We start from the raw sequence: 18,335 nt of genomic DNA, 5'->3' as shown, positions 1-18,335 counted from the left end.
CGGGGGCATGTGGGAAGAACCAGGGCCCTTTGAGCTCCCCCAGTGGGTTTTTGGGGCATTTTCTCTTTACTCTGTGGGCACCTGGGGTGGGGAAGGTTTGGGGAAGAGGAGAGAGGGAGAGGGAAGAAGGGATGGTGTTTTCCTGCCTTTTCCTGCCTCCAGTCTCATAGATTCTGAGCCATGGAGACAGAGACGGAGACCAGACAGACAGGACGGACAGGGTGGAGAGGGGGTAGGTTTGGTTGTTAGGTCCTGGCCAGAGAAGTAGAGATTGAATCCCGCAAGCCCAGCTTACCCTAAATAGTTATAGGGGAGGGGAGAGAATGATGCAGGAGCTGCTGGTTAAACCTCTTTGGATATGAATGCTATGCACATGAAAACTGGATGTGCCTTTGGAGAGTGCCAGCACATTGTAAAAATAACAGAATAGGCATTGTTATTCTCTGACCTGAGCCTGAACTTGGCCCCTTGCCCACGTAGGAGCCTGCACTTTCTCCCAGGATGCGTGGGACGCTTGGTTCCTGCCCCCAGCCTTCTTCGTGTGACATGTCTTCTGTATTGCCCAGACCCAAGGCACCCACTCGTCTGTCCTCACCTCTTGGTCTAGGTGATAGCTCTTGGAGGTGGGAGAAAGAGAGTGAGCATCCTCCTTTCTTCCCTCATTTGCAGAGACAGCCCTGCCACTGTAAACCAACATTTATGGTGCTTTGTGGGAGACTGGCCTTTCATGACAGTGGCCTTGAAATTAGAGAAGAATACGAGATGTCGCTGTTTAGTTAATAACACTGGATAGTGCAATCACCCAAGAATTAAGCTGGGCCCTTCTGGAGCTTGCTTGTCCATCCATCCAAAAGAAATTCCTTGGTCTTGAGGAATTCACCATGTGAAGGGGGAAACAGAGAATAATAACTTTTTTTTTTTTTTGACAATAATAACTTTGAGATGGGACATTATGTTTCAGGATAAGGATGTTCAAAGTCCTATGGCCACATTAGTGATGCAATAGCTGAGGGCTTAGGAGGATGGCATCACAAAGGAATGAGGAGGGAGCTGGGTCTCACAGGAGCACCTGGGCATGTTGATGAAGCTGGATGGACAGACTCAGGGCTGTATGTTTACAAATAAGCAGCTTACAGAAAGGACTAAGTAGATTATAGTGAATGAAAAGTGCATGCAGAGGCACGGGAAGCAGCTCGAAGGCACGCTGTATGGCGAGAGGGCTGACTCTGGAGCCCAAGGACCAGGGTTTGAGTCAAATATGTAGATTTGGCCTAATCTCTTAATGTCCCAAGATTCAGAGTTTTCATCTCTAAAATGGGGCTGGGGGGTGGGGTGGGCGGTGATGATTCCTGCCCTCCCTGCAGGAGTCTTGAGAGAATCGTGAGAGATGATATACTCAAAAAAGTCTTAAGTTCTGCCCACGTTAGTTGCTATAAGGGCTCTTCACACATTCATGTTCTCCAGAAACTTAGAGCTCAGGCCCTGCACTCCACAAAGGAGCCTCATGCCATCTACACCAGGGACTTCCTCTAGGGGACCAGGGAGTGTCAGAGGGGGTTGGGGACAGCTCGTGCACATAGAGACAGAGGTGGGACTCCTGCTAGACTATCGCCTCCTCATCCAGCCCCCACCAGCTCCCTGGCGGAAAGAGCCTGCAGACCAGGAAGCAGGACGCGTCCTGTGCCAGGCCCATCTCGGAAGGGAGCCTGTTCGGACCGCAGCGGCTTCATCTGCCAGGGGGGCACTTCAGCCAGCAGCAGGCTCCTGGGCTGACTGCAGCAACCAGCAGGCTGTGCTATGAGGATGTGGACGTTGGTTTCTCTTTCTCTTTTGTCTTGTGCTTGCTGATGCAGCCTGCTTAGGGCTCAGGGAAGGGGAAGTGCCGTGGGTGGGATTGAACTCCCCAGGCACAGGTCATGGTGGTGCTGGGGGTAGAGGGGATGTCGGACATGCCCCATCAAAGCCCTTTCCTCCAGGTAATGGGTATATGCCAGGCAGGCTGGGAGAAGGGGGAGGATGGACAGGTGGGGCAGGTGGAGGCTCCTGTGTGCGGAGGAGCCTGAGAGGGCTGAGCCGAGCAGGGCAGCCTACTGCACTCTGCTCTTGTCCTTGTCTCAGTGCGTCCTTGTCTCAGTGCGGAGGCCTCTGGAGCGGGGGTGGCGGGTGTGGGTGCACACCCTCCCGGGCCACAAGCATATATGGATACAGTGAATTTTGGTCCCAACTCCTACCCTTTCACTTCTCCTCCAACTCCCCTGCTGCCTCCAAAGGGCAGAGGCAGAGTCACCCCAGCTCAGAGAGCCTGGGAGGTAAGGTGAGGGGGGAAGCCGGCTGTGGGCACCAGCTCAGGTGGCACCTCCACGGATGACCCTGCTTGGCCATCCACATAGCAGGGGGCGGGGGGATGGTGCCAGCTTCCACCTCATCCTGCTGTAGGGGTGCACTGGACCTGAGCTCTGTCCTCAGGCTCATGCAGATGGGGCTGCATCCAAGGGGTTTTCAGAGAAGCTGCAGGACCTTCACATTAAAATCAGGATCTTTATCAAATGGTCGACTCTTAGGGATATATTAAAAATGTGTATGTGGCCAGGGGCATCCTAACATCAGGTTTGTATCAGCTTGTAGCCGGTTATTGATGCTCATAGGAAGGGCCTTAACAAGAAGAGTGGTAAAATAAAGTGGGATATAAGGGTGGTGGGATTGTGGGGAGGGGGTCTTGCATACATTTTGTTGGGGTGCTCGTTTTCCTGTGTATGGTTGTGCTGGACTCCCCAAATGCTACAACAAATGTCCTGTGCTGTCTGCATTCTATGAGGTTCTTGACCGCCCTTGAGAACAGATGTAGGCACTGCAGGGCGAAGGTGCAAGTGTAATTTGAAGCTAAATGAGAAAGGCACTGGAGTCTAAAATTATACCCCCTCTCAGATTTACAAATGTGTACACATTTACTCACAGGGCAAGAAGCCCTAAGTCCTAGCCCCATGTGTGAATCGCCTGGGACCCATCCCAGGCTGTCATTGCTGGATTAACCAGACCTGAGCAAACAGGACAGCATAAAGGAGGTAGTAGGTTCCAAGAGAGGAGCCCAGTGGGCACGGTGGGATGACTGCCCGGTGCTGAGCCCGGAGCCTAGGCAATTGTAGTGTTTGCCTTGATGCTGCCTCTCCCACTGGCCTGGTGGCTCAGAGCTGGGGCAGTATAAAGTAATGAACACCTCCTCTTTTATTCCCAGGGACACATGGAAGCCTCCAGCCTACCAGCCAAGGATCAGCTGAGCCCTGGGGCTGATGCTTGCCTACACTGCTGAGAATGGCACCAAGGCCCAGCCAGGCACCAGGACAAAGGTTAACCCGGGACACTCCTGGACAGTGATCCTGATGTCTGTTCTGAGCCGTGCACTTAAAGGTCTGACAAGTGAGTATGTTATAGGCCTTTGTCTATGCTGGTGAGACAGGGAAGGCCGTGATCCCTGGGGTTTCCAGTTCTGAGCCTGTGTTCTGTCCGAGGGCCTGTCACAGGGCTGTAGTTCTGGATAGGAACAGAGTGCCCAGCAGTGTCAGGTCATGCCACATGCTGGAGCCATCTTATAGCCACATGGCCTCTAAAATATGGGCCAGACCCAGATTGGCTGACGTGAGTGATGTCAGACACCCAGCACATGGGAGAAGACGTCTTCCTAAATTCTCTTTCTTATCTGTAGGCTCATGGATGCTTTGGGCCTCAGGCTTTACCCTTGTGTAGTGAGAACTACCTCATCTGGGATTCCAGAACCATTGAGTGGCTCACATTGGCCTTGGGTAGAGCATCCAGGGCACTGGGAGGCACAGGATTTGTGGTGCTTTAGCCTCTATGAAAGTGGCCACCAAGAAAGAGGACAAAGTCTTCCGCTGCTTTTGGCCTGTTGAGGGTCTCCTCCTAAGTCCAGACAAGCTGTGTGTAGAGCGAGAACCCCCTGACCTTTCTTTCTGGTCTTGACCTCTGGCTTTTCCTTGATGGTGCTTTAAAAAATGATGATTGGCCACTTTCCCAAGCTCCAGAGGCCTGTCTAGTCTAAAGGCTGTTGTCGGTCTCATGCAAACAGTCCCACTGTGGGTCAGGGAGAGAACTCCCCTGAAACACAGGGCAGGGAGAGCTGGTGCTCTTGCAGTCCTGACAGGACAGGCTGTTCGGGAGCTGTTGGGCTGGTCCATGGGAGCCCGGAGCCTTAGATTCCATGCAGGAGCTTGCAGGGAAAGAAAAGGGGAACTAGGAATTTCTCAGCTTTAGGTAGATCTTGCCATTTGACAGATTTTTGTTTTGTCTTGTTTAAGATTTTATTTATTTACTTAACACAGAGAGAGAGAGAGAGAAAGCACACAAGCAGAGGGAGAAGCAGGCTCCCCGCTGAACAGAGAGCTCAATGTGGGGCTTCATCCCAGGACCTGAGCTGAAGGCTGAGACATTCACCCAACTGAGCTCCCCAGGGGACCCAGTCAGTTGACAATTAAAAACTCAGGGCTGGCATGTATTTCTTCTCTCAGCCTAGGCTTGCAAAATCAGTTTGTGGTTGGAGGGCCTTGCAGGAAGCATGTGTTTGAGTTGGTTTGTAGCCAGGGTGGTGTGTACCTGAACTGCGGGAGTCAGGGGGAGGAACAGAGATGACCACAGAGGCCACGGCAGCAACACGGTGACTCAGACCAGAGACTACTCTCCACATAATGCAGAATTCCCCAGGGCAGCCAACAATATCAGTCTTAAGACTGCTGTACCCTTTGGCCCAGTGATCCCACTTCTAGAGATACTCGTTAAGAAATCTTTCTTTAAGAAATAGTCCCCCCCTCCCCCCCCAAAAAAAAGAAATAGTCCCAGAAATCCCTGGGTGGCGCAGCGGTTTGGCGCCTGCCTTTGGCCCAGGGCGCAATCCTGGAGACCCGGGATCGAATCCCATGTCGGGCTCCTGGTGCATGGAGCCTGCTTCTCCCTCTGCCTATGTCTCTGCCTCTCTCTCTCTCTCTCTCTGACTATCATAAATAAATAAAAATTAAAAAAAAAAAGAAAGAAATAGTCCCAGAGAAGAAAAGGACTGAATACTTTTGTTACAGGCATAAAAAAGATATTTCTTGTGGTGTCATGGTAATATTGGGAATGGGAAACAATTGCCCTCTCTCTACTGAATACCTGGTTAAGGAAATTATAGTTTTCCACCTGGTGGAATATCACAGCACCATTGTAATAGTGAGAATATAGGCAATATAGCAACTTGGAAAAATTATTATGATATACTAAGTGAAAATGTCAGGTTAGAGAATAAGTACATTAAGGTAACTTGTAAAATAAACACATGAGAGAGATTGCCAGGGAAAAATGATAGTGGTGGCTAGCCTGGTGGGATTATGAATTCCTTTTCTATGATACATGGATTTGCTTCCTGTAAAACTGAATGTAATCTGAATGAATACACAACATACCATTAATAGTGACTTTCTCTAAGATGTAGGGTGATGCGGGACTTTTGCTCTCTAGGCCATTCCTTTCTGTGATATTTAAATTTTAGGTATGAACACATGTGACTTTTACAATTGGGGAAAAAATAATAAGGATGTTTAAAAATGTTAGAACTGAAATTTTAAAAAGACTGTATTTCCCAAGAAAGAGAAGAGAGGAAGGCTGAGGCAGCTAGTTGTTTATCCCTGCCCTCATCAGTGTTTATACTTGCCCTGTGTGGGCCCATCCATGCATTCATTTGTTCATTCATTCATGACACAGATAATAGTTAAGTTTTATTGCCAGGCACTGTTGTAGGCACTGGGCATCCAGTACTGAACGAGACAGAGCCTGGTGGAGCATTTGTTCTAACTGGGGGAGGTAGACAACAAAGGAGTAGGAAAATAGCAGAAAGTGAAAGCGGTATGAGAACTGAAACAGGATGATGTCAGTGCTGGGGAGGCTATTTTGGATTGGAGACTAGAGAAGGTTTCAGGGGTGACAGTTGAGCTGAAATCTGAATAACGAGAGAGGCAGCTGCATGAGGTCTGGGAAGAGCCTTGTGGACAACACACAGGATGCCCAGCCTGAGGCCCCCATCCACCACAGGGTGTCCATCCCTGCCTGAGCCCTCGTGAACTTCTGTGCCAAGCTGACTCTGTTCTCCAAGTCCGATTGCCCCATCATGCCTGCCAGCTAGGATTTGCTTAGCATCTGAGGCCTTCTAAAATCCTCCCCAGGCTGCTGCCTTGTGTGGAGTGGTCTGCTGCTGCTCCAGGCACTGGGTTTTTCTGGGCAGTGTGATGCTGGTCACTGCTCTTGGCTGGTATTTGCATGGCTGGGTTGGGCCATCTGAGATGTCCAGCCACACGGGGGTGGGCTGGCAGTCAGGGAAACTTTGTGTCCTCGTAAAAGGTCTTTGAATGGCACGTGCCTTGAGGCCCTCAGAGGTGGCTGCCACTGTGGTCCTCTGAGGGTCAGCTATGACTCTGGAGGATCGTCAGTTGGATCTTACCAGAACTTGGCCTTAGACCAGAACTTGGCCTCTCAGAATGTGCTGGAAGCCTTCAATTGCTCTGACACCAGTTCTGAGCTTCACTAATGATCTATCTAGATGCTCACATCCTTCTTGCTTCCTATTGCCTCTCCATATACCATTCTAGCCTTCCAGAAGTAGAAACTCAGAAAATGGTGTCACCCACCGAGGAGCCTGTAGTCAGCTTCAAGGGCAATGCAGTGTGCTGAGAAGGATCTGGAGCCAGACTTGCTGGCTTTGAATCTGAGTTCTGCCTTTTATAGCTGTAATTATTTAGCTTTCTCTTTCTCAATTGCCCTATCTATAAAATAGGCTTGAGTATTATGTGAGTTAATACATGGTAAGTGTAGAGAAGAGTGCCTGATTATTCCTGTGACATGGGAGGTGGAGGGAGGACCATCCCAGGGGAATTTCCTGGGGGATGCCCATAGCAAGGAGGGGTGGAACTCTATGGCATCTGGGTTAGCCAGTGACCACAGGTATTTAGCTCCACTTGCTTCCCTTTTGGCCCTAGAGCAAGCCCATGTGTTCTTCCCACCCCACCCCACCCTCAACTTGATAACCACAGAGGATGCTCAGGATGGTTTCAGACCTTGCATCTTTCACCCAGATGTTAGGGCAGCTGCCCACTCCTCTTTGATTCCACTCACTCTGAGCACAGAGCCTGCCAGGGAACTGGACTCAGCGTCCCCCACTGCCTTGTTCTCAGGGGCCCCCAGGGGAGCTATGTAGCTCCCCAGTACACAGAACTGTAGCAATGGTGGCACCTGGGAATGAAGAAGTAAATGAGATGAAAGAGGAAGTCCTGCCTAGTCTAATTGCATGGAAGAGGAATCCCAATTTTCTAGCAAGATCCTCCTCTGGACAGAAATTCCCAGAGTCATTGTGTTGTGGCACCTTAGCTCCCTGGAATAAGATGGGAGTTTGGGGTAAAACCAAAGGCAGTCATCTCCTTTGGTTTTGCCTCCAGCCTATCTTGGACTTTTATGGCATTCTCTTTGTCCCTCTCAACTTGCTCTGCTCTCTTTCTCAGGAATAGCTCAGCAGGTTCCAGGAGCTGGGGAGATACTCTTAGGGAGTAAGACTCTGAACTCCTCCCCTGCAAAGCACCTATAAGCTGTCCCCTTAGTGGGGCAGTGCCCTGCTCTGTCAAGTTACCTTGAGTTCTGGCCCTTTACTGGTTCACAGGCCCTTTTATCAACAAGTAGACTCTTATACTTGGGTGCTGTTTGTTCCCCAGTATCCTGCTTGCAAAACCATCCTCAGCTCTCCAAATTCTTTTCTCCTGTTTCTATCCTTGCCCATGCTCTCCCCTTTACTTCACTTTGAGTTTTGTTTCCCCGGCTGTCCTGTCTCTGTGCCACGGTCCTCAGGATGGTTGTGTCTGTCACCAGGAGAAAGAGAGGCCAACGTCCAGTGAGCTGCTGGTTCTTCCTGATGCAGGCCTTCGCAGGGCTTTGGTCCCAGTGCTGAGCCAGGAGGTACTGGGAGAGTCTGGGGCAAAGGAGTTTAGGTGGGGGGAGGATGGGGGTCTGTTGGGCCAGCACAGGGTGGGGGATCTTGTCCTAACTCAACGTTTAAGCACTCTTGCAAGTATTAACAATGGGTTCAGGGAGTGGAGTTTTGAAAATCCAGTCAAACCAACGCTGCCCCGAATGTTAGTGCCTGTGCCACCACAGTGTGAGTGGCCATCCCAGCTGATGACACTGTCTCATATCCCATTTCTCTGTCTTCACCCCCATCTCCTGGCCCCAGTCAGGACTTCCAGCTTCCCTGTTTGTCTCGTGTGGAGTAGGCGTGTTCTTCTGGCACAATCCCTCGGACGTGGCCTGACCTTGCCTAGGTATGCTTCCCCTCCGCCTACCCCTGTTCTTCGAAGTATGGAAGATTCCAGAAATGGAATCTCGTCCTCGGGCTCACCCTGTTCTTTTGCCCCCATCTTCTCTTCTGTTCAACGGCTTGCCCTCTTTCACCCTTTAACAGCTGCTCCTTCCATCTTACTTCTGCTCGAAGGGTTTGGAAGTCCACCTCTTCCAAATCATCTGCTCTGGGGGACGGGGGAGAGGGAGGCGTGACCGGAGCCCCTGAGTTGTTACTGGCTGGGACATCCTTGACCATGTCTAAAGATGAGTTCATGAGGCAAGGAGAGCAGGGTTTTAAAGTCAGCATTAAGGTGGGGGCAGACCTGAGAAATCCACTAGTTTTGTTAGGCTGCTGCGTCTGATGAACAGGGAGCCCTTTCCCCTGGCTGCTGTGGGCCAGAGGAGTCAGAGCTGGGCGGCAGGTAGAGTGGTCTCCAGGCCACCACAGCCCCACCTACCTCCAGTCATGGTTCTTCTTCATTCTCAGTGAGTTTCCCTGGAGCCTGGGTCTGTTCTCTCCCACTCTGGAAGGCTAACAACCTATTGGAGTTGCAGGATAAAATGATGGTGTGAGAAGGTGTGCAAGGAACACTAGCCCTTTCATTTCACCCTTCTTGTCAAGCCTGGACCTCAGAGAGTTAGTTCTGAGACCCCTTCCCACCCCCTCAGTAAAACTCCTGAGCTGCACAGAAGCTGGAAGCTCACCTTGCCTCTCCTCAGCTCAGTCTTTGTTCTCCCATGGGCTGTGTAGGCGATTATTGGTTTCACAAGGTTGCTTGGCTGCTGGGTTGTGCTCTGGGTGGAGGTGAAGACCTGACCTGCTTGGCAAGGAAGGTTGCCCAACAGCTACTAAAAGCAGGGGCAGAATGACCCTGCCTCAGGTAGGAAGTGGCACTCAGAGCTGGAGAAGCTGACCAGGAAGCCTAGCTCTGTGGCAGAAGTGACAGCCACCTTTTCCTGAGCATTTGCTGTAATCTTAGTAGTGTCTATCTATTAGCTCATTCATCCTTACAATACCCCCAAAAGTAGTTACTCCTATTATTCTCTCTTTCCCTGTAAGAAAACCGAGGCACAGAAATGTCAGGGAACATGCCCTACATCCCACAGGTGAAGGGTACCAGGAAATTGGAAAGGAAAGGGCAAGAGGGAGACCAGGAAGTTAGGATCTGGGACCCCCAGGCTTAACCACTTCATGCTATTTAAACCATGAATCATGGTTTATTGTTGGTGATGGCTCAGGAGGGAGGAACCCACATGAACTTTATAGGACATCAAGTTTCCTGAGGTTCATTTGCTTGGCAAATTTGTTGAACATCTTCTATATACAAGGCACAAAGACAATTAATACGTGGTCATACAACAAATGTTTCTAAGATAAAATTTTATTTTTATAAAAATGCATACCTATTTGTTAGACATTTTAGATTACACAGAGAGAAGCTTAAAGAAGGAAATAAAAATCACTTGTGATGTCACCATTCAGAGATGATTATGATTAGTTTTTTTGTACATTTACATGAATGTATGCTTTTGGAAAATCAAAATCATGTTAGTTATTCAGTTTTGAATGCTGCTTTTTTTTCCTCTTAACATTATATTAGATATCCATCAAGCAGCCATTAGTGCAAAGCGCAGTGCTAACTGTTGTCACAGAAGTGAACTGGGTCCAGAGGTAGACGAATGAGGCAGTGGAGGAGGAGCTGAGCCTTGAAGGAAGATTATGGGTCATGGGCCAAGGGTTGGGGGGTGGTGGTGGCAGTAGCAGCTCAGAAGGGCACCTCAGGTAGCAAAAGCAGTAAGATCTGAGGCAGAAGTGTCTCACAAAGGGCTTTGCCAGCCATCCCTAGGGGCTCAAGCCTCACTGTGTAGGTGGATAAAGATACACTAATGGGCCTTACTTGGGGAGAAGCATCAGATTTGTGTTTTAGAAAGACAGCTATTTCCATATATTCTTTCTTAGTGATAGCTGAATTGGAAAGGAAAAGGCAAGAGGGGAGACCAGCTGGCAGATGATTGGGGGCATCCAGGTGAGTGATGGTGACAGCTTGAAGCAGAGCAGCAGCAGTGAGAAAGGGGAGTCAAGAAGAAAAGATGATTTCAAAGATATTTAAGTGGTAGTAAGGACAGGAGGTAATGGCTGACTTGGCAGCTTTGCCATGTGACTTGCTTTGACAAATAAGATGTGGGCATAACTTAACCAGAGTTATGAAAAGTGTGGTGCAGTAGGGCTTGCTTGTCCCTGTGCCTCTGTGCTTGCCATGAGAAAGCATGCCAGGGATGAGAGACAAGTGAATCAGAGCCACCCCAGGTAAGGATAGGACACAGGCCCCAGATGACCAGCAGTCTCATGATTGAGGCCAGCCAAGATCTACCAACCCAGAGACGTGCAAGCTGTAATAATAAATGAGAGTTGATTTAAGAGTTGAGTTTTGAAATGCTTTGCTATGTAGCAATTACGAACTGATTGAGAAAGGTCTTTTTTAGTTGAATGCTGTGTGCCAGGCACTGTTCTAGGCACTGGGGATGTGGTGCTGAACCAGACAAAGTCCTTATTCTCAGGGAGCTCATGTTCGGGTAAGGATGTAGCAGAGAAAGCTGGAATGACCCCAGGGCCTCTGGCTGCTAGCTAAGTACAGAGTGGGGTCGCAGGAGGAAGACAAGTTTTGGGGGAAAGATGAGTTTGATTTAGGAAAGGAGTTGGAAATGTCTATAGGATGCTTAGGGGGAGGTGTTCAGGAAGGAGTGGGATACATAGGTGCAGAACATGGGAAAGATGTCTGGATGGGGACTGGAAGTTACCAACATAATAAAAAATAAGGAAATCATCTGGACCGGAAAGAGACAGAGTAAGTGCTGTGGCTATTCAGGGGAGGAAGAGAGGCCTGCGGCAGTGGGGATGAAGACAATTTTATTCTGAAGGTCACCTGGAAGTTGGGTTTGTACTTGTGGATGGTGAGAGGAGAAAGGCATAGGAAACACTCAGATAGGATCTGCAGAGGCAGGAGGGAAGCCCAGGAGAGCCAACCTGTGAGAATAAGGCTGAAAAAGGAAGCTGGAGTGAGATCCTAGAGAGTCTTGGGTCCCAGGCCAAGGGTACTGTGGTGTTTCATTGGGAAATGGGGGGGTCCACTAAATGTTCCGGGGGAGGGGAGTGACACTAGGCACACATGTTTAGGAGATGATCAGTAGTGTGTAGTGGGATGAGTACTAAAGTAGAAATCAGGAGATGTGGATTCTCATCCCAGCCTTTCCATTCACTGGCCCTGGGATATGGGACAAACGACCTCTCTGAGCCCCAACTGTCTCTCTTTAAAAAATGGGAGTTAAACTACTTGCCCTTCTCATGATCTTAATTTTGTAAGAAACAACAACAAAAATGTGAATGAAAGTGCTTGGAAGAACACAAAGCAATGCCCAGGGCAGGGCTGGGGTGCGCTAGGTATTACTGTGACTAGGTCTGCTTTAGCTGAAAAATGAGGCTGGGATTCCCAGACAACCAGGCAGATTGCAGATGTGTCTTGTTAACCTCTGTCCCCTCTCCCACCTTGGCAGAGGTGTCAAGCCTGGGGTCCACTGGCAGCTGGCAGAGCTGGGATTCCCGTTTTCATGCTCTGCCTTCCTATTCCTGATGCAGCCCTGAATTCTCCCCCCATTGCCCCCTCCCTGCCCCCACATAAGCCTGCATTATTTAGACAGTGCCTGCCCCCGAGAGGCCTGTGCCAAGGCCTGTGCACAAGAGCCATTGCCCTCGGGGAGTATGCAGGCTAGCGAGTTGGATCAAGACAGCAAATGCCTTCTAACAGGAAGCAGGGTAGCATGAGATAAAGGGCCAAGTGAGTCACCCAGACAGTCATTGATGGAGGGCAAGGGAAAGCAGAGAGGTCTGTGGGCCAGGCCAATCTTCATGGAAACAGGATGGGGCCTTAAAGCCTGATGGGGCTTATTAAAAGAGAGGAGGGGAAGGGAATAAGAAGTAGAGAGGAGGACTCTCTCCTGTCAGCCCACTGGTTTCCTCTCAACATGGAAACTAAACACCAAAACCCACTTAATGGAGCAGTTAAAGACAAATGTGACCACAAGGAGCTGCTGCTTTACACCCATCAGGATGGTCATCATCAAAAATACAGAAAATAATAAGCGCTGGCAAGGATGTGGAGAAATTGGAAGCCTTGTGCATTGCTGGTGGGAATGTAAAATGGTACGGCTGCTGTGGAAAACAGCAAGCCGTTCCTTAGAAAATAAACATAGATCCAGTAATTCTACTCCTGGATATAAATCCAAAAGACTTGAAAGCAGAGACTAGAACAGGTATTTGTATACCCATGTTCATAGCAGCAGTGTTCACAATAGCCAAAAGGTGGAAGCAAACCATTAATGCATGGACAGACGGATAGTACAATGTGATGTATCTAGATAGATAGATCACAAAGGAATGAATATTATTCAGCCTTTAAAAGTGAAGGATATTCTGACACATGCTACAGCATGGATGAGCCTTGCAGACACTATGCTAAGTGAAATAAGCCAGTCACAAACAGACAAATGGTGTATGGTCCCACTTAAAAGAAGTAACTAGAGTAATCAAATTCACAGAGCTAGAAAGTAGAATGGTGGTTGCCATGGGCTGGGGAGGGGTTGGGGAGTTAGGGTTTAATGGGTATGGAATTTCAGTTTGGGATGATGAAGTTTTAGAGATGGATGGTGGTGACAGTTGCACAATAGTGTGAATGTACTTAATGCCACTGAACTATCTACTTTAAAAATGGCTGACATGGTAAGTGTTGTGTACATGTTAACACACACACATACACAAAAGACATGTGATAGGTTGCTTAGAAAGATCTCAGAAAGGGATGCCTGGGTGGTTCAGTGGTTGAGCCTTTGGCTCAGGGCATGATCCTGGAGTCCCAGGATCGAGTGCCTCATTGCACTTCCCACAGAGAGCCTGCTTCTTTTTTTTTTTTTTTAATTTTATTAATTCATTCATGAGAGACACACACAAAAAGAGAGAGAGAGGCAGAGACACAGGCAGAGGGAGAAGTAGGCTCCATGCAGGGAGCCTGATGTGGGACTTGATCCCAGGTGTCCAGGATCAGGCCCTGGGCTGAAGGCAGCGCTAAACCGCTGAGCCACCTGGGCTGCCCCCCTGCTTCTCCTTCTGCCTATGTCTCTGCCTCTCTCTATGTGTCTCTTATGAATAAATAAGTAAAATCTTAAAAAAAAAAAAAAGATCTCAGAAATATGAGTGATGTGGAGTTGTTTGAGAAGAAGTGGAGGAAGAAATGGTGATCTCAGTGGATGGGCCTGATGAGAAATCAGCTAGCAGTGGAGGTAACTGGTGGGCCTGGACAGCCAGCTCTTCCACTGACCACAGATAATCCAAGAAAAAAAAAAAGCCTAGGGAGTGTAGCAGACACCTCCTTCCGAGTATCATTTGAATAGAGTTGGTCAGAGGAAACCAGTGGGACTTTTAAGTGTCTTCCCTTCCTTTCTCATGCCCACCTGGCCAAGGTAAGGAATGGGGAACAAAGTAAGGGACATGAAATAGGGCCAAGAATCTGGTAACCAAAGAGAAAGTAGAGGCAGGTTTGGAATCCCTTCCAGCCTGGTCATGCCAAGACTTGGGCTGGGCATGGGAGGGCGGGAGGAGGGGTTTCCTCCTTCCCTCCCTGCCCCCCTCACCTGTCACCTCTGTGTCCCAGCAGCCAGCCCCCCTCGGCAGCATGGCATCCTCGGCCGAGCCTCTGACGGCGCTGTCCCGCTGGTACCTGTATGCCATCCACGGCTACTTCTGTGAGGTGATGTTCACGGCGGCCTGGGAGTTCGTGGTGAACTTTAACTGGAAGTTCCCGGGGGTCACGAGCGTGTGGGCGCTCTTCATCTACGGCACCTCCATCCTCATCGTGGAGCGCATGTACCTGCGCCTGCGCGGCCGCTGCCCGCTGCTGCTGCGCTGCCTCATCTACACGCTCTGGACCTACCTGTGGGAGTTCACCACCGGCTTCATCCTGCGCCAGTTCAACGCCTGCCCCTGGGACTATTCCCAGTTCGACTTTGACTTCATGGGCCTCATCACCCTGGAGTACGCCGTGCCCTGGTTCTGCGGGGCCCTCATCGTGGAGCAGTTCATCATCCGCAACACCCTCCGCCTCCGCTTTGACAAGGACGCCGAGCCCGGGGAGCCCGGGGGCGCCCTGGCCCTGGCCAACGGCCACGTCAAGACAGACTGAATGGGGCTGGTGTTGGGGGGCGGGGGGCGCTCACGGACCGGGTGGACGGAGGTTCCCAGCCGGCGGGGTTACATCTCCCGAGCAGCACAAGCCCTGGCCCGGGCCCGGCCCCCGCCCCGCGGCGCCCTCCGCTGGGGGCGGGGCCAGCGGCGGGGGCGGGGCCAGGGGCGGGGCGGAGGTAGCAGAGCGACTCTGGGAGGCCCCGCCCAGCTCAGAGGCTGGCGGCCTCAGGCCTGTGGCTGAGCAGCGACTGGACACCCCCCGCCACCCCCCGCCCCCCCCCGGGTGACTTTGGAAGCAGCAGGCCCTGTCCTGGCTAAGAGGCTCTGAGAACTGGGCAGAAGGTGGGAGGCAAGGCCCGAGGAGGCTTTGGGCTGCTGCGTGGCCTCCTCCCTCTCACCTGGTTTCGTTGGGCTTTGGCTGGTTCCGTTAGGCAATATTCAGGTGCTTGCTTGCAACCAATACCTCCCCCGGGGGCCTGCTGAGCTGCAGCCTAAGGAGAGACTGGGCAGCCAGGAGGCTGCTTGGCAGCAGTGCTGGTGTGCAAGGGCTGGAGGCCTTCCCTTGGCTCCCCTCCCCTCCCCCAGGGCGCCGCTGCTCCCTTGGCCTTCTGGGGGCCCCCCCCTGGTGCTGGATTCCCACCAACCTTGGGCTTTTGGAGGTCTCAATCCCTGTGTGTTCGGTGGCGTTTCCCCCTTTCCTCTCTTATTCTCAAGGCCTTTACCACTAGCAGCCCTTTTTCCGTGTCAGTCACCACGCCGGCTCTGTTCCCCAGCTCCCTGGCCAACACAGCAGCTGCCAGAGATAGATCCCTGAGAGGGACCCTGCCCACCCTCTTGCCGTCTTCCCTCCAATGACTGGGAAGTTCGCTTTTACACCTCCCCACCTGTCTGGTGGGCTGTGGCAGCGCCCCCTGCTCCCTGCACCCCCTTCCGGCAGTGGCCCAGCTAAAACTGAAGAATACCCTTCCCAACACACAGGCCAAGATGGGCCTCCCCAGACCCACAGTGGGACCTAGAGACAAATCAGTTTAGGGGAGCTGGGGGGTGGGAGGGAAGAAAGCATATGGTTTCTTTTCAAGCCAGTTGGAGTCAACAGAGCTTTCTAGAGGAGGAAGAAGCGGGTATCCAGTGTTGGAGACCCATGGAGAATAAGGGAAGGAGAAAAGAAGACAGCCTTTGAGCTTTGGGAAGGTCTTTGGAGCATCATTAGTGGGAAGGAGTCAGCTAGTTGTGCCGTAGTCCGAGCCCTGCAGCAAAACCTCTTCAGGGTGACCCCTGTCCCACCCCTCCCAGCAAGGCTGACCCTTTGAGCTTACTCCTTAAACAGTATTGACCCTGCCATGCTCATGGGCATTGTAACCTTGGTTGCCCCCACCTGTCCTCTGGGACAGGTCCATTGCTGGCAGTGGACAGGTGAAATCCTCACTCCAGCCCACTTCTGGCTCTGTCCCCACTCCCTGAGGGAGAGGTCCATCAGAATGCAACCTATGCCATGGTACATGGTCTCTTCTTGACCACACTAGGACTCTTAGAATTAGCCTTTCCCTTTTTATAGATCATTAAAAAAATGATAATACCACCTGTGGAGAGAATCTCCTCTTCCTTGCTCTCCTGCTTCGCCTAGACTGTGTACATAGCACCAGCCAGGGTGTGAGCCAGGGCTGGTGGGCTGGGGATGGGCAGGAGTGGTATCCTGGGATTGGGAGAGAGGCTGGGAGACTCTGCCTTTGACATGGTTGTGTTGTGCAGCTGGCCTGTCTGGGACAGGGTGAAGGGCATTTCCCAGCCTCTGTTTCCTGGCCAGGCTCTTTAAATCCAGGCATGAACTACATTCTGCAGGGCCCAGACCTACCTTCGAATTTACTGTGGTCCCAATTCCAGGGCTTTGGGGCATCCAGGGATTCAGGTTTCCATCTACAGGTGGAAGGGATTCCAGAGGAAAAAATATTGTCTGGATTCCCTGTCCCCTCTAGGAAATTATTTCCTTGGATTTGTCCCCTAACTCTGTGGTATCTCAGTCATCTGGACTCCCAACACCCTTCCAGGCCCCTCATGGGGACCCCCAGACCACACTACCCACCTTTGCCCTCCTCTACCATGACCGAATCTGTGGTCAGCTTGTTTGATGTCTGCCAGCACAGGGCCTCCGTGATCTCAGACAGAGCAAGCCCTCATATGGCGCATCAGGTCTGGCTACTCCAGATGTTGCCCAGTGGGCATTACCTGGCACCATCTTTTCTCTGGGCCCTACAAACTCTCAAGTACAGGAGGTTCCAAAGTAAACCTGACTGCCTGATAGGTGCAGAGCATTGTCTGTCTGCTTCATCCACGTACCCCATGGCTCTTGCTGTCCCTCATAGGGCACAGAGTCCCTAGCAGAGGGAGGCAACCATCCAGGTCTTGAGCTCAGGGTCTGCAAGCTCATAATCCACCAGAGGTAGCCCAGACTTCAACTCTAGCTTTTCGGGGTATCTTCAGGGCCCTCATCCCCTAGTGCTCAGGCACCCCAGCTCTGCCAAGCGGTGGGGGTGCTGGCGGGAAGAGTCTGCTTACTGTTTGTGAACCTCCAGTGTCCTGGGTCTCTCTCCACTGGACATGGCAGCATTTCTGAGTGACAGATTGCCACGTGCTGCCCTGCATGGTTGAAATGCTTCTGATGTCTGCTAGGCATCCTGTACCTTGCCCCCTGTCCCCTCTGTTGCCAGTAAGTCACAATGGCCTATGCTTATCTACAGCAATAATACATAGAGAGTGCCCACGAAATCCCCTTGTCTTAGTCCCTCACTCTCTGCATGGGTCTCCTTGGGGAGGTAGTGTTGAGTGGGTCAGTTCCTGAGAACCTGCATATATGAAGCTCTGGGCTGTGTAGACTTCATCAGGGGCGGCGGGGATGCAGAAAGCAGAGAGGCCTGGCCCACCAGCTATGGCTAAGGCGGGGATAGTACCTTCCACCTTGAGGCTACCACAGACCCAGAGCTGCTGCAAGTCCCGGCTCTCCCACTTTAAAGTGGTGGTGGTGGGGGGGACTGTCTCCCAACTTCAGCAGCTCTTCAGGACACAGGACTGGTTTGTGCCCATTGCCTGCTCTGTCTCCATTGGTCTCTTTGTCTCTTCCTTTTCGCCTTCATGCACATCAAATATATTGGTGTTTGTGTTCCAGGACTGGCTCTGATCCATCTCTATTTTTTTCTATTTTGGAGTCCCTTTTCTAGGGGCTGCTGGAGGCCAAGCCCCTTACACCGAGTCATGCTGCTGTCCTAAACCAAGAGGGCTGCTGGGGAGGGCAAGTGGCACTTCCTGACTGTCTTTTTCCCTACCTCTGCTCTGATCCTCCTGGTAACCAGAATTCTCCACCTAACCCCCCCTACTCCTCACCAGTAGCATAAACCTGGCCCATAATCTTACTTTGGTCCTAGGCCGCCCAGGGAGGCCTAGGCAGATATCCAGGTTGGCTGCATCGGCTCTGGAGATGAGCTCCTCTTGAAACATTCCAGCCATGACCTGGGGTATCTCACAAGCCAAGAGGGGCCAAGGGAGGAGGCTGAGGGTACTCCAAAGGGCTAAGCCACCTTAGCCCCCTACTTTTCATTACATCAGAAGTGATGCTTTGAAGTAACAGAGCTCTGCATTCCTCCCTGGCAACTCTTCATTCCCTGAGAGGTGCATTTAGAGGGAGCAATCCCTTCCTACTCTGGGTACTTCTGCTCTGTCTAGTGTCCCTCGTCCTCCTTTCCTCCCACCA

General features: G+C 51.3%; 1 protein-coding gene across 5 annotated transcripts in view; it reads left to right on the top strand.

The window, feature by feature from the left end:
* TMEM229B (transmembrane protein 229B) overlaps positions 1-17,755 on the top strand; it is a 36,371-nt gene extending 18,616 nt beyond the window's left edge. The window contains exons 1-3 of one of the 5 annotated variants that reach the window (XM_077909710.1): positions 7,916-7,980; positions 8,255-8,342; positions 14,067-17,755. In XM_077909710.1, the coding sequence (XP_077765836.1) occupies positions 14,085-14,591 (507 nt within the window). In that variant the 5' untranslated portion in view covers positions 7,916-7,980; positions 8,255-8,342; positions 14,067-14,084 and the 3' untranslated portion in view covers positions 14,592-17,755. Of the gene's footprint in view, positions 1-3,232; positions 3,415-7,915; positions 7,981-8,254; positions 8,343-14,063 lie in introns of those variants that run through there. The other 4 variants (XM_077909713.1, XM_077909714.1, XM_077909712.1 and 1 more) reach the window with 4 other exon arrangements.
* Positions 17,756-18,335: the final 580 nt, after the last annotated feature.

The sequence above is a fragment of the Canis aureus genome, chromosome 9 (genome assembly GCF_053574225.1).
Source record: "Canis aureus isolate CA01 chromosome 9, VMU_Caureus_v.1.0, whole genome shotgun sequence".
In the NCBI taxonomy this organism is placed as follows: domain Eukaryota; kingdom Metazoa; phylum Chordata; class Mammalia; order Carnivora; family Canidae; genus Canis; species Canis aureus.
The sequence above is the reverse complement of the archived record's forward strand: the minus strand, read 5'-3'. Positions and strand labels throughout refer to the sequence as shown.